Source organism: Amyelois transitella, chromosome 16 (genome assembly GCF_032362555.1).
Source record: "Amyelois transitella isolate CPQ chromosome 16, ilAmyTran1.1, whole genome shotgun sequence".
In the NCBI taxonomy this organism is placed as follows: domain Eukaryota; kingdom Metazoa; phylum Arthropoda; class Insecta; order Lepidoptera; family Pyralidae; genus Amyelois; species Amyelois transitella.
The window spans coordinates 8,514,291-8,529,630 of record NC_083519.1 but is presented as its reverse complement, the minus strand read 5'-3'; the positions used below and the strand labels follow the sequence as shown (position 1 = coordinate 8,529,630).

At 34.4% G+C, this 15,340-nt stretch overlaps 2 protein-coding genes across 5 annotated transcripts in view; both read left to right on the top strand.

The window, feature by feature from the left end:
* The window catches only part of LOC106129556 (limbic system-associated membrane protein), a 157,159-nt gene that overhangs the window by 105,822 nt on the left and 35,997 nt on the right, over nt 1-15,340 (top strand). Inside the window, exon 1 of one of the 3 annotated variants that reach the window (XM_060948445.1) lies at nt 7,973-8,992. The exons of 1 other annotated variant lie outside the window; for it this stretch is intronic. In XM_060948445.1, the coding sequence (XP_060804428.1) occupies nt 8,839-8,992 (154 nt within the window). In that variant the 5' untranslated portion in view covers nt 7,973-8,838. Of the gene's footprint in view, nt 1-7,972; nt 8,993-14,162; nt 14,741-15,340 lie in introns of those variants that run through there. One more of the 3 variants, XM_060948446.1, reaches the window with a different exon arrangement.
* On the top strand, nt 5,353-7,825 carry LOC106129607 (uncharacterized). Of its 2 annotated transcripts, XM_060948448.1 has the most exons (2): nt 5,353-5,792; nt 5,829-7,825. In XM_060948448.1, exons 1-2 carry the CDS (start codon nt 5,435-5,437, stop codon nt 6,029-6,031), a joined length of 561 nt encoding a protein of 186 aa, XP_060804431.1. In that variant the 5' UTR covers nt 5,353-5,434; the 3' UTR covers nt 6,032-7,825. The 2 variants fall into 2 exon arrangements, with proteins under 2 accessions (XP_060804431.1, XP_013183662.2); XM_013328208.2 differs by having other exon boundaries at nt 5,354-7,825.

The following is a 15,340-nucleotide window of genomic DNA, read 5'->3' as shown; positions in this document are numbered from 1 at the left end:
ACGAGTTGTGACAAATACTGCGTCGCGGTTCCAGAGACATGAAAAATGATCCTTTTAGATAAGGGGTTCGGGGCAATTGTTATGTATAAAGCCACCAGATTATTTTGACCCCGAACGTTTTGGATAGATGAAGGAACTGGGAGCTCTGTCTGGCTGGTCGAGGAATACCCTAAGGATGTCCCTTAGAGATCGACGTAGCGTTGTACTGTTTGAAATAATTTCAAAGCGACGATATCGAGCCTTATTATTGAGATAATGTTTGCACTTTGTTTGAATTTTGCTCTTCAATTTTGTCAGTTAAGTTTTGTTATAAAAAAAATATTAAAATGTCACCATATAATTTCAATAGAATGCATAGTCTTAGAATTGTTCGATACTTGCCGTATTTGTGGTAAATTATTTCAACGATACTATATTTAATAGTTCAATAGATAAACGAGTGAATGAATTTGTGTATTAAGGCTGTATGTTCACTACGGATGGCAAGTATGAGGGAGATATAGAAAGAAGAGTGGCTGCGGGAAATAAAGTAAATGGGGCATTACATTCCTTTATGAGAAGTAGGAGGGTATCAAAAAGTGCTCGATTGGCCGTTCATAATGGTGTGCCCCTACACTTATGTATGAGAGTGAGAGTTGGGAATGGAAGAAACAAAATGAAAGTAGAGTAAATGCAGTTGAAATGAGAGCTTTACGAAGTATGTATGGTGTTAGTTTAAAAGATCGAGTTAGAAATAAAGTAAGAGAAATGTGTGGAGTGAAAGAGGATGTGGTGACCAAAATTGAAAAGAGTATGTTGAGATGGTTTAGACATGTCGAGAGAATGGATGAAGACAGACGATGCGACATGAATTCCTTTCGTTAGAAAGGAATTCATGAGGCAGGGCTTACTGTAAAAGCGGGACAGGGCCGGTCTCTTCGAACTTTCAAGGACCAAATTTCGAATGTCTTGAAAAAGGGAGATGTTATAAGTACCCGTAATTGTCGAATGTGCATGAAAAGAGTAATGAGTGTAGCGGGATAGGTCTGTAAGGATCGTAGCAAGTGGAAATCTATAGTCTCTGCCTACCCCAATAGGAAACCGGCATCATGGTATTTATGTATGTATGTATGTACCACGTATTCATAATGTTATATTCGTATGTTAATTTCCATTAATATTAACATAGATTGCACGAGTCATTCAACAAACATAATATTGCGAAATTATTTATATTTTCTTCACATGACTCAGAGTGCTAACCAAAATACTGTTTATCTTATTATCAATATTATTCCGATAAAACCAAAATGGCGGCGATAGTGTGCATGTGTAGATAATAGACAAAATAAGACACGTCAGTCTATTTAAACCATAGTTTCAGTTTCATAGTGACAGGTTACTAGCCCGTCGCTAACATGAAGAATTCCAAGTTTATAAGCCTTTCCCTAAGTCGCCTTTTACGATATCCATGGAAAAGATAGAAACCATAATGATTGAATTGAGATTCAAATAGTGACAGGTTGTTAGCCCATCGCTTTAAAAAGAATCCCAAGTTTGTAAGCCTATCCTTTAGTCGCCTTTTACGACATCCGTGGGAAAGAGAGGGAGTGGTCCTATTCTTTTTTGTATTGGTGCCGGGAACCACACGGCACTTGACAATTTTATGACTTCATAATGTCAGACACCCGCTATAGACTGGCCATTTGAGTTTGGAAATACGAATAAAATTTACTGACTCCATGATGCGTTAAATCGTAACGAGTTTAAATTTAATTGCAGGACAGATTTTATATTTGTTTACTCATTTACAGTGTGTCACGGACACACTGTAAATGAGAGCGGTCGGCGGTCGAACGATCATGGTGTCCGATTGAACAAGCATGAGGCACATACACACATACATACATATGGTCACGTCTATATTTCTTGTGGGGTAGACAGAGCCAACAGTCTTGAAAAGACTGATAGGCCACGCTCAGCTATTTGGTGCAAACTAAATATGTGCCATGTTTGAATTTTACAAAATAACTCTTTTCTTAGTTATGAACATTAGTTTGATCGCTAACTGGTACTCCTGCAGTGAAGGAAAATGTCGCGTGGAAATCAGCAGATTCAGATGACTGGTATGATTTGTCGTGCGGTTCCAACCAATAGAAAAAATAATGGCACCGCTCCATCTCCTTCCCATGGATGTCGTAAAAGGCGACAAAGGGATATGCCTATGAACTACGGATTCTTCTTTTAGACGATAGGCTGGCAACCTGTCACCATTTGAATCTGAATTCTATCATTAAGGCAAACAGCTACACATGGCCTAGCAATCTTTTCGAGACTGTTGGCTCTGTCTTATCCGCAAGGGATATGGGATAAGTAAAAATGCCAATTTACAAAGAGACACACCAAAAAAAGGAGACTTAAAAGAATATTAAATGTACTTAGGGTAAACAGAGGTTGATTCCATCATTATGTTATTAAGACATTTGTATGTATGTATGAGATTGAGAATATAAGAATATTAGAATTATTCTGAAAATGTTAATAATTTGTCTATATTCATTTAGTAAGTCAACAATTAGGTTGATTTACAGATAAAATGATTAAAGAAAACTAAGGGATAGGCATATAAACTTGGGATTCTTCTTTTAGGCGATGGGCTAGCAGCCTGTCACTATTTAAATCTCAATTCTATCTTAAAGCCGAATAGCTGAGCGTGGCCTATCTGTCTTTTCAAGACTGTTGGCTCTGTCTACCCCGCAAGGGATATAGACGTGATTGTGTGTATGTATGTGTGTGTTAAAAAACTTAAGGATCACTCAATCATTTGAGCCGTGTGTCTCCAGCTATAATGCAATCGGCATTAAAAGGTTTATTGCGATCAAAGCAGGAGCAATCATCAAAAAAATACATATATTTTGTTTTCGATCAATCAAATCAGGTAGGTTTGTAACACCTTTACGTTTGATGATTTCCCCCGGGTCCGCGTACACGTTTGACCGAATTTAGTATTAGATTTATGGGTATTCATTTATAATTAACTGTCAAAATGACATAATTTTAAACGGATTCCGTTACGAATCTGTTTTTTTTTTAGATAAACATACATACATATAATCACGTCCACATCCCTTGCGGGGTACACAGAGCCAATAGTCTTAAAAAGACTGATCGGCCACGTTTAGCTGTTTAGCTTAACGATAGAATTGAATAAAATAATGACAGGTTGCTAGCCTGTCGCTTAGAAGAAGTATCCCAAGTTTATAAGCCTATCCCTTAGTCGCCTTTTACGACATCCACGGGGAAAGAGATGGAATGGTCCTATTCTTTTTTCTATTGGTGCCGGGAACCACACGACACTTTTTTAGATAAACTTTGAAGAAATAAACGACTAAATTCACTGAGAATGAAATGTCGAAGGGTTAGATCCGCAACAAATATTGTCTGTCGCTCCACCCGCAATGAGAGTTGTTAGATAAGGAAATGTCATAGAGTTCATAAACGTATAGAATGACCCTGTTATATGAAATTATCCATACTAATTAATTTAACCGTTTTACTTTTTTTCACATGATAAACTAAACAACTGAAAAAAATTTAACAGATGTAAGTGGTAATCTCATATATAAGTATAACTTATTCGCTATTTTTTGTGTCGTTGTGTGTTGTGTATAAAAGCAATCGATGTACAAAAACTAGTTGAGTACATTGTAATTAAATTGTATTTATTTCAAGTCTTATTAATATAATATATATATATATATATATATATATATATATATATATATATATATATATATATATATATATATATATATATATATATATATTATAAAGTAAGGCACGCGTTTGATTATTTATTAAATTTATTATTTTAATACATCGTCATTTAAGTGTTTATTTATCACCAAAATGCGTTTCCGTTTATCACAGTCAATTTTATCGGAATCTTTTATTTATACTTTATGGGATAAACATTTAGCTATAAAAATAAATGACGAAGTTGAGAATTAAAGCGAATGATAAGTTGCAAATCGCCAGTTTAAAGGCAATTTCCTTGCTCGTTTTTAAAGTTAATGCGAAAAGAGAAAAAGCTAGCGTAACTAACAGCATAATTTTTTAAGCGTTTATTAGTTGTAGTTTGTTTGTTTGTAAACTCTTTATAAAAAGTAATATAACAAAATAAAAAACAGTCATTTAGAAGATTCTATACAATGGCGGACTTATCCCAATTGCGTTAAGTATGCGTTAAGGATGCGTTAGTTTTTAGAGATATGTAGCAAAATATAACAAAAATATATATTGGCGTACGGTTCCTACCTTTCATAGCTCTACGTAAGATTATTCTTAGAAATTACTTCATTTGAAGACAGGGTGGAGGATCGTAGGGTTCCATATAAATTCGTCCAATTTATTGTTCTGATGATGTCATTAACCTTAAACGTGAGAGAACAAATTACTATTTCAGTAGAGTAATCAAGTTTCATGTATTCTTTCATTTTGTGAAAGAAGAATGACAAATTGAAATAAAATGTCTTAAGTGTCTCTAGTGCATTTTAGAACACTTTTTAGGTCGTCTGAATGGAAGATAAATAATTAATTTCAGTAAATTGATCTGAGTTCAGAATTAAATAGTAATATCGAGTATCTGATTTTTTTTCAAGAACTGAATTTATGAATCGAAATATAGTCAAATTTTCATCCAGCTATTTGGACCGTGTATTGATATGTCAATTACCTTCTTTAACATAATTAAAAAGAATACAAATAGCAGCAATAGGTACACTCAAAACTATTGCTTTTAACTTTCATTCATAAATCAATCACCTAAAAAACTGTTATGGTTTTTCATTAAACCATCAGTTTATTGAAATATCACACATGTTATGCAGTGCGATGCTAGCATGACACTCGCGACGCCGTTTTTATCGCGCGATAAACTATCGCTGTTTCGCGACCCTAGCTAGCCGAATCTTCTTAAAATTATGCATATATAAGAGTCTGAAAAAGGAACTTATCATCCCGTTTAAATCTAAAGGTCTCGTGGAATTTTACAAAAACCCGTAGGAACCCCGGTTAAATCAAAAGGTTCCGTGGAATTTGTAAAAAAAAGAACCCGTATTCTTTTAATTCGCTTTCAAATATTTTTATACACATCTATATAAATACGAAACAAATGTAATCCGCAATCCTAGCACTAAACATTCCAACTGTGTTATCGACATCTTTATCTTTCTAATAATAAGTGTATCAATTCTCTTTTATCATTGATATAACAATCTGAACTTAAATGCTCTCACAATAAGAACATAAATAGCAAACGGCTTAACTGATAAGTTTGTATCAGTTGATAAATCGGTCGATAGCTACATACCCAATGATTTTTCAATAGTTATATAGAATCGTAATACTACAGACGTGAAAGTTTGTGATTAAGATTTTTATTCAATAAATCAAGATGAGGTGTAGATACTATACGGAATTGACGCTTGGGTGGATGTTGAATAATAAAATGATAGTTTTCCTTGGACTGTTATCGTTCAGTCTTTTCGTGTCTACGCTGGCGTTGGCAGGTCAAAGGAACAGATACAAGGCGGAGGTTGAAGAACTTCTGTCATCAACTTCGGTCAATCCTCCTACAGTTACTGATCAAACTATACCTACTAATCCTGCTACTGACGAAACAACTGAAACAAGTAGTGGTTCAGTTGAAGTAGAAACTACAACTGAAATACCAACAACTGTAACAGTTAACACTGAAACGGTTACTGAAACTGAAACTACTGAAAGTACTACTGCAGGAACAGATGAAAATCGTGTTGTTCCTAAGGAAAAAGCTTCTTTAACCCAAGATGATCTAGAAAAAACTCAAATTAAAGATGATATTCGTCCTCAAACGGCAGTTGTAAGTGAAAATTCAGTAATAAATAGTGAATCGGAAATAGATTCGCTAAAAGTAAGACGTAATAATGAAAAAGTAGAAGATACTGTACAGCAGTCACGTTTTTTATTAAGAGATAGTAAGTTGTTCGAAGCGTTGGGTGCCAATGCGTGAATATACAATAAAGTGTGATAACGTGTATGTAGATGACAAGGTTATGTGTTATTTAACATAATATAATTTTGTATTTAATCACTAAATTTATTGTACTTAAAAAGTTTTTGACGAAAATATAAAAGTTTATGGTGAATGAAAGATATTGTCATAACTTTATATAAACCTTATCAATATTGAAACAAACAGAACAAATAATTAAGAATATATTTTAAATTTTAAAACTATAAAATTGTGAAACGGATGTTACATGATTATTATTTTATCTAGTTTATTTGAAAATGAAATAGGTAATTAAATACAAATTTGGTAATATACAAATTTAATAAACAAGTCATTTTTTCATTGATTTTTTGTTCTGAATGGAAAATTGAGTATTTCATCATTATTATTACTTAGATAAGCATTAAAGTGTATGATTTAACTTTTTAATATAATGATAATTTTTTTAATGTAGAACGCTTTCTTGCATATTTATTACATTTACTCAGAATTTAAAAAGTCTTAGTCATGTGAATAAGACAAATAAATCATTGGGACCAAAATTTTAACAGCTCTCTACTTGAAGAGAGAAAGGTACCTATAGCCACCAAAAATGTGATTTTAATAATTAGTTTTTTTTTATATTATTAATTTTCTAAATGTTAATTAACGTTAAAATTTGTCTTTAACAAATCTTACATTGCCATAAAATCATGTCACACGCATGTCATGTCTTACGGGGTAGACAAAAGCAATAGTCCCAAAACTACATTTATCCGATGTACGATAAAATTTGGTTTGATAAAAATGAACAAATTATTCAATATTTTAAACAAAGGTTTTCCTTATACAAAAGATAAGATACGTTCTGAACACAGTGTGTGTAGGTTAATCTATTTAACCTGTGGTTAAGCGGTTTGTTTCAAAGCGCCGTCACCACCGACACTTGGTCCCCTCAGCTGAAGCCATAGAATTAGAATATAAATTGAACTCTTTATATAAACATTTATAATTTGCATTTAAGGGGAAACACTGTATGATTTATTGTATCTTGTTATAGTTTTACCTTTGGGTTGCGGGGGTCAAAATATAGTAGTTTTGTGTAAAAATTATTTAACTCATCAAATCTCCAACTGGGCTAGCATGGCGAGTGCGACTGCGTTTTCGTCTCGCGACAAACTATTGCTGTTTCGCTTTTTATTATGACGTGAAACGAGACAGCGATAGTTTATCGCGCGATAGAAACGTCGATGCGCGTGCCACCTAGACATACATACAAACATACATATAAACATACATACAAACATACATACAAACATACATACAAACATACATACAAACATACATACAAACAAACATACATACATATAGTCACGTCTATATCCCTTGCGAGATAGGCAGAGCCAACAGTCTTGAAAAGACTGATAGGCCACGTTTAGCTGTTCGGCTTGATGATAGAATTGAGAATCAAATAGTGATAGGTTGCTAGCTTATCGCCTAAAAGAAGAATCCCAAGTTTATAAGCCTATCCCTTAGACGTCTTTACCGACATCCATGGGAACGAGATGGAATGGTCTTATTCTCTTTTTTATTGGTGCCGGGAACCACACGGCATTATCAAAGGAGGTGAGATTAGAAGGGGACTCCGACTGTGATCATGACTTACCCAAGTCAGGTTTTCACCCAGAGCAAGTCCCGTTTGACCTACGCAACCTTGCAGGAGGATAACTAAAGGTGTTTTTGTAGACCTGTATATCGATTTTGTAATCGACTTATGTATCTAGAAACCTAATAAAAAATACGATAAACTAATTGTCTTTTTAATTGTCGTGCTACTGTTGGTTACACAAATAATCGATAACAATTTTGTGTTATCAATCGATAATACGTATAACATTTATGTGTCCATTATATTCTGGTTTTGCTGTATCTACCTAAAAAATTTACTCAAACCATAATTATCATTTATTCAATATTTAAATATCTGTTAGAAGTACTTACAAGTTTTTATCTTTCATACATATCATCAAGCCTGTTTCCATTTGCTACCACATACTAACAATCACGTCTATATACCTTGCGAGGTAGACAGATCAAAGAGCTTCGAAAATATTGAAAGCCCACGTTTAGCTTAATAATGGTATTGAGATTCAAATAATTACAGGTTGCTAGCACTCTATTGCAAGAAGCATCTCAAGTTTGTGAGCCACTAGAGGCCGCCCGCGACTTCGTCCGCATGGAAAACCTATCAATCCCACGGGAACGCTGAGATAAAATTCTGAGCCTATGAGTTATTCTGGGTCTTCAGCTACCCACATACCAAATTTCATTGTAATCGGTTCAGTAGTTTTTGCGTGAAAGAGTAACAAACATCCATACAGACATCCTGACATACAAACTTTTGCATTTATAATATTAGTAGGATTTCCTGAGACGCCTTTTACGACAAACCAAAACAAATATACATACATACATACATAAAATCACGCCTCTTTCCCGGAGGGGTAGGCAGAGACTACCTCTTTCCACTTGTCACGATCTCTGCATACTTCCTTCGCTTCATCCACATTCATAACTCTCTACATGCAAGCTCGGCGGTTTCGGGTACTATTGACCTGACCCTTATAAAAAAATGTATGTAATAAAATCACAAATATAATCATCTCGTCAATTCACTAAAGACATTCGCCTTAACACCGGTGGCGCAACTCCAACGTCGTTCAGCTAATATGTAATAAATATTCATAGTCATAAGTAGCTTCAGCCCTATCGAACGTTTACTACTTACCCACTTTATTTAGACCCCTCCACGTTCACATGCCCGCATGTGTCGAAAAGCTCAGTCTGAACTGGCCGTCTATACATTACCCAGAAAGGGGATTTCGATACACATTATACGATATTTCAATACCGTATTTATATTTCCTATGGGAGTTGCTCCAAATCTGAGGATGGATGTGTTACGCTACGTTTTTGAAGGTGCGTATTTCACTCATATTGATGCATAAATAAATAATGTTATGAAACGAATGAATTCTCGTTGTGTGTATAAAAAATATTTAAAAACATATATTTACTTAAGTATGTCTATTATCTCGTTAATTTAAATTCCCGCGGGATGTATTCACTAAATAGCTGAAAACGGGATCAAGGAAAGTGGATTGATATAGTTTCTACTTATGTTATTCTATATAGCCCGCGTTTTGTTCGCCTAAAAAGTTCGCTGAAATAGCTAACACCCTGAAGAGGTCTGAAGGGGTTCTTAGAGGGATGGGGGAAATTTTTGTATAGATAGATAGTGCCGTGTGGTTCCCGGCACCAATATAAAAAAAAATAGGACCACTCCATCTCGTTCCCATGGATGTCGTAAAAGGCGACTAAAGGATAGGCTTATAAACTTGGGATTCTTTTTTTAGGCGATGGGCTAGCAACCTGTCACTATTTGAATCTCAATTCTATCATCGAGCCAAAAAGCTGAACGTGGCCTGTCAGTCTTTTCGAGACTGTTGGCTCTGTCTAGCCCGCAAGGGATATAGACTTGATTATATGTATGTATTTATGTGTAGATAGATAGATAGATAAAACTTTTTATTGCACCATAAAAGTAAAACATACAAAACAGCATGAAACAGATAGAGATGGTACAAAGGCGGACTTATCGCTAATGCAATCTCTTCCAGTTAATCTTTGTATACCAGCTGGACCAAGACTAACATATCTGAGGAGACCGCATTAAAATCGGACGAACAGTTTTGAGTGACAGACAAACAAACAGAAATTATTAAAATCACATATTATAAATCCTAAATTAAGTTAATTTGTTTGTTATCCCTTCACGCGTTATCTACTGAACTAATCTTTTGCGTGTATAATTTTGTCTGGAACAGGATATAGGGTACTTTGCGTCCCGGTAAAAACTTAAGTTTATGTAGCATTTGTAGGTAGCGCTAAATTCGCGCATGTACGTGGCGCAAAATTTGCGTGACCAATGCTGCGGGTAATTTTAGTAATACAATAAAATATTAATAAACTGGTCAATAATGGTTGTTTTTTGTAAATGGATATCAGATAATATTACATTATAATATTTACCAATTTTAATGATAAATCAGTTTATGATAGCACACATATAAATATTGATATCATTTAAAATTATGAGTGCAGTATTGTACTATTCTGATATATAATCACGTCTATATCCCTTGCGGGGTAGGCAGAGCCAACAGTCTTAAAAATACTGATAGACCACGTTCAGCTGTTTGGTTTAATGATAGAATTGAGGTTGCTGCCTGTCGCCTAAAAAACAGAATCCCAAGTTTATGAGCCTTTCCCTTAGTCGCCTTTAACGATATCGATGGGAAAGAGATGGAGTGGTCCTGTTCTTTTTTTCTGGTGGTGCCGGTAACCACACGGCACAACTAACTTTAATATGAATATGAAAATTGAATTTGTGGGCATTGACAACTGTAAATCAAATATCTACCTAATGTAGAAAAGAAGAAGTTACAAAAACCGCTAGTAATAACTTTAGTAATGACGTGTTAAGTAGAAATAGGGTTTTATTACCGTAGCACGGTTAGGGAGAAAAAGTATACGTTAACCAGAGGCTCCGATGGAACTTGTTTTGACATAATAGCGGGAAGTTCGGCAGTTAGCGGGCCTAGGTATTTCTTGTTTGGCCTAAGTTATAAAGATCTAGCGACTTCGTGAATTTATGGTAAATCCATAAAAAAAAAATATATTTTTTTTTTTATTTATTATTAAAATCTCATACATACCTACATATGGTCACGTCTATATCCCTTGCGGGGTAGACAGAGCCAACAGTATTGAAAAGACTGAATGGCCACGTTCACCTATTTGGCTTAATGATAGAATTGAGATTAGTGACAGGTTGCTAGCCCATCGCCTTAAAAGAATCCCAAGTTTGGAAGCCTATCCCATAGTCGCCTTTTACGACATCCACGGGAAAGAGATGGAGTGATCCTATTCTTTTTGTATTGGTGCCGGGAACCACAAAAAATAAAATCTCATATAAATAAATTAATCTGAACAATGTATTCTCTTGTTCACATTCTATTCTAAGTTTGGATATTTGTGAATTTGACGTTGTTGAATGAAATGCTGCAGTGCAGTGTACCGTTACCGCTTCTTCTGCACTGACGACGCCTTGAAAGCGGCAGTAAACTTAGTTTTAAGTAATTTATTTGACGTCAACCAATGATATGATAGTATGCTATACATAATGAATAAAAATTTAAATTTGGATTTTCAAATTTTGAATTGATTTTTTTTGGAATTACAAAATTATTTGGCGCTTTGTCAAGTCGATGAAACTATATAAACTTATAAAAAAAACTTTCTTTGATTTCTCAAAATCTAAATGATGAATGAATTTAAAAGATGTGTGGAAATTATATTTATCAACTTGAAAATTCAATATGCGTAACAAGTTACTTATAGTATAGTATACATAGTATGTATGTAATATTATTTAAATCGCTGACGTTCATGATTTGAACCTTATTCCCTGGTCCCACCTGCCAGTATCCTGCACAATGTTCGTACGTAACGGTCTCCGCTCTTACTGGCCTTGTCCTAATGACCAAAGTTTTCAGTGTTGCCAACTTAATACACACAAAATTGCCTTAACAGGTACGATATAAGGCTGCCTAATGGGGGTGGTTTACACTGTGGCTTCCAATCTAAGTTTCATGCTTTGTATTGATTTGTTGGTAAGATGTTTTAATATTCTGCGTTTTGTAGGACAAAGAGAGCAAATTATGATGCTATCTATAAATAATTCAGGTGCTAAACGCGCATGTAGTGTACATTTAATAAATATCAAAACGCAACGCAAAAGATTAAAATCAGTCAAATCATAATTGATATCATTGTGTCAATTGATATATATTCATACATACAAACGTATAATCACGTCTATATCCCAGATAGACAGAGCCAACAGTCTTGAAAATACAGATAGGCCACGTTCAGCTGTTTGGTTTACTGATATAATTGAGATTTTTATAAAGTGACAGGTTGTTATGTATGTTCCCTTAGTCGCCCTTTACAACATCCATCAGAAACATATGTAGCGGTCCTATTCTTAAGTGCCTGAAACCACACGGATAAAATAAAAATAAATCTTTATTTTAAAATATACAATTCTCGTGTCACAATGTTCGTCCCCGTACTCCTTCGAAACGGCTTGACCGTTTCTCATGAAATTTTGTAAGCATATTGAGTAGGTCTGAGAATCGGCCAACATTTATTTTTCATACCCCTCAGTGATAAGGGTTGTCCATCTGTAACATTTTTTTTTAACTAGAAATTACTTAAAAAATATTTATATGGCAGAACAACGTTTGCCGGAACAGCTAGTACGAGTACATACATATGGTCACGTCTATATCCCTTGCGGGGTAGACATAGCAAACAGTCTTGAAAAGACTGAATGGCCGCGTTCAGCTATTTGGATTAATGATAGAATTGAGATTCAAATAGTGACAGGTTGCTAGCCCATCGCCTAAAAAAAGAATCCTAATTTTGTAAGCCTACCCCTTAGTCGCCTTTTACGACATCCATAGGAAAGAAATGGAGTGGTCCTATTCTTTTTTGTATTGTGGTGCCGGGAATCACACGGCACCAATACAAAAAGTAGTACATAGTAGTAGTAGTTCGAGTATTATATATGTAGTAATTCGAGTAATCGCTAACACAAGCGACCATATTGATAATAGTGCCGTTTTTACCAGATCAAATATTTTCCCCCCCGTCCATACATCACTCGGAACATTTCCAAAGCGTATTATTAATCTGAAAGTGTGTTTGCAAAAGCATGTTTGTTTGCGATAGTGTGTTTTCAATGTACTGTTTGCTAAGTTGGAAAAAAAAATAGGATTTCATGACGTTCTCATCTTTTGTAGGTAGATATATTATTATTTATCACCTGTATTGTAATTTATGGCCGTGGGGTTCCCGGCACCAATAGAAAAAAAGGAATAGGATATCATTATAAGCCTTTCCTATAATTGATTTTTAAAATCTGATTAGCAAGATACACTATATTTTCCTTTCCAATAAGACCAGAATGGAAACTAGCTACAGGTGATACATACATACATATGGTCACGTCTATTTCCCTTGTGGGGTAGACAGAGCCAACAGTCTTCAAAAGACTGATAGGCCACGTTCAGCTATTTGGCTTAATGATAGAATTGATATTCAAATAGTGACAGGTTGCTAGCCAATCGCCTTACAGAAGAATCCCAAGTTTGTAAGCCTATCCCTTAGTCGCCTTTAAGTGTCCTTTCAGTGAGTGGTCCTTCTATTCTTTTTTTTATTCTGGTGCCGAGAACCACACGTGTTAATCACATTATTATAATTGACAAATTCCTAAATTAGTAGTTCCTCACAATTTATATGGCAACAATACAAAATCAAGGGCAGAAATCGGGCATAACACTCGCCAACTATAAAAGCCTCCAATCTCCTCAAAAAGTATGTTTTAAAAAAGAAAACTCCAAAGTCTTTGTATTCAAAAATTGTACAGATGTAGAAACAAAACACATTCGCACTGTGCAGAGTTCAGTGATATGAAATTACTTACGCTGGGTCATAAAACTTGAACTAAAAAATATTTTTCTTATAGTCAATATAAGCGAATAAATAAGCAGTCTAAATTAATTAATTAACCAATGACTACTTCTTTTGACATGCAGCTTATTTAATAAGAATAAAAAACTACTTGCCTTGACAAAAATATGGAGCAGTAAATCTGTGAAAAAAGAACTATCAACTGTGATAGGTCTAGAATAAACTATTGCAATATCTTGAATAGAACCTATAGTTTTATTTAAACGTATTATACCAGACAGCAAAGACATGGCTATTTATATAAACGACAATACACTAAAGTACAACGACTGCATTAAGCAGAAACAATTCAAATAGCATTTTAGTTGCCATCACAATTTCCTGATAGCGACAAGGATTAATACATCACAAATTTAAATTGATAATTACGAAAAAATAAACCACCTCGCGTATTTGAACTTCATATCAGTAACAAAAAGGCAAACGCTTTTAACCCGCGCAGACTACGGCGTAGCTGTGTGTTACGACGAATCAGTCGACTACGAAACGCGTATCGTAGCAGTCGCGTTTGCTACGCCAGAGCGTCGGCACGGAATTCGACTTGTTGCGATGTTTTCTCATTATGAAAAACTAAGGGATTTCAATACTTCGGTGAATTTTCGTTTCTAGACATGTTTAAAAACATGTAGTTTACAAACTTTAAGGATTTTAGAACATAATTACTTTGATAAACGGCTAATAAGTGAATCAAATGCATGATTATTAATTCGAAAATATATATCTGTTATTTTAACAAAAACGTTAAATAACTAAGAAATCATTCTTGAAATGAGCAAGACTATTGGTGTAGAATTTTAAAATAATCATATATTTAAATTTAAAAAAGACACATTCTGATAAGTGTGAATAAAAAATAAATAAAACAAAATACTTACAAATGTGTTATGAAACGAACAAAAATTTAATGAAACAGTGCCAATAGCCGAGTGTATTAGACAAAATGTGAATGAAAATGTACTGTTTCGGGTCCATAGTGAATAGTTGATGAAGGCGGAATGAAGATCGCCAGGACATGTTTTTGGTCGATGCTACAAGCTTTGGCACTATTACCAACCATGGCCTTAAAAGGTGAGTACAGGTCATTCAAGAACATAATTAAAATTAAAATAGGTACCTCAGTATATAATCAGAATTCATCTCCCACGGTGTAAACGGAGCCAACAGTCTCGAATAGACTAAAAGAATAGTTCAGAAATATGGCTCAATGATGGGGTTGAGATTCAAATAGTGACAGATTGCTAGCCCATTGCCTCAAAGAAAAATCCCAAGTTCACTAACCATACACTTGTTTGACTTCAACAATCTACACTGAAGGAGAAGTCTTTTTTTTACGTTTTCAGGTTATTATTACTTGTTCTTTGTGTGTAGGCAAAAGTTGGGAAACTAAATTTTATCCCAAGTTTTTCTTTGTTATTGCTCTGGGAATTCTATAAAGCTATAATTCGAAAAGTTCTGAATTTATTACTTTTATTTCCCCAAAAAAGGCGTTTCGCAATACGATTCTCAATAAAGTATTAAATCTTTCCTTTTTTTTTGGGAAACACTTTTCACCTGAATTTTTCATACCACATACAATTAATTTTTAGACGCTGCGTTATCTTTTATTATCCAGTAACCGAAGTGATAATTTATTTATATTAACTACCCTTTACAAAGTAATATATACTG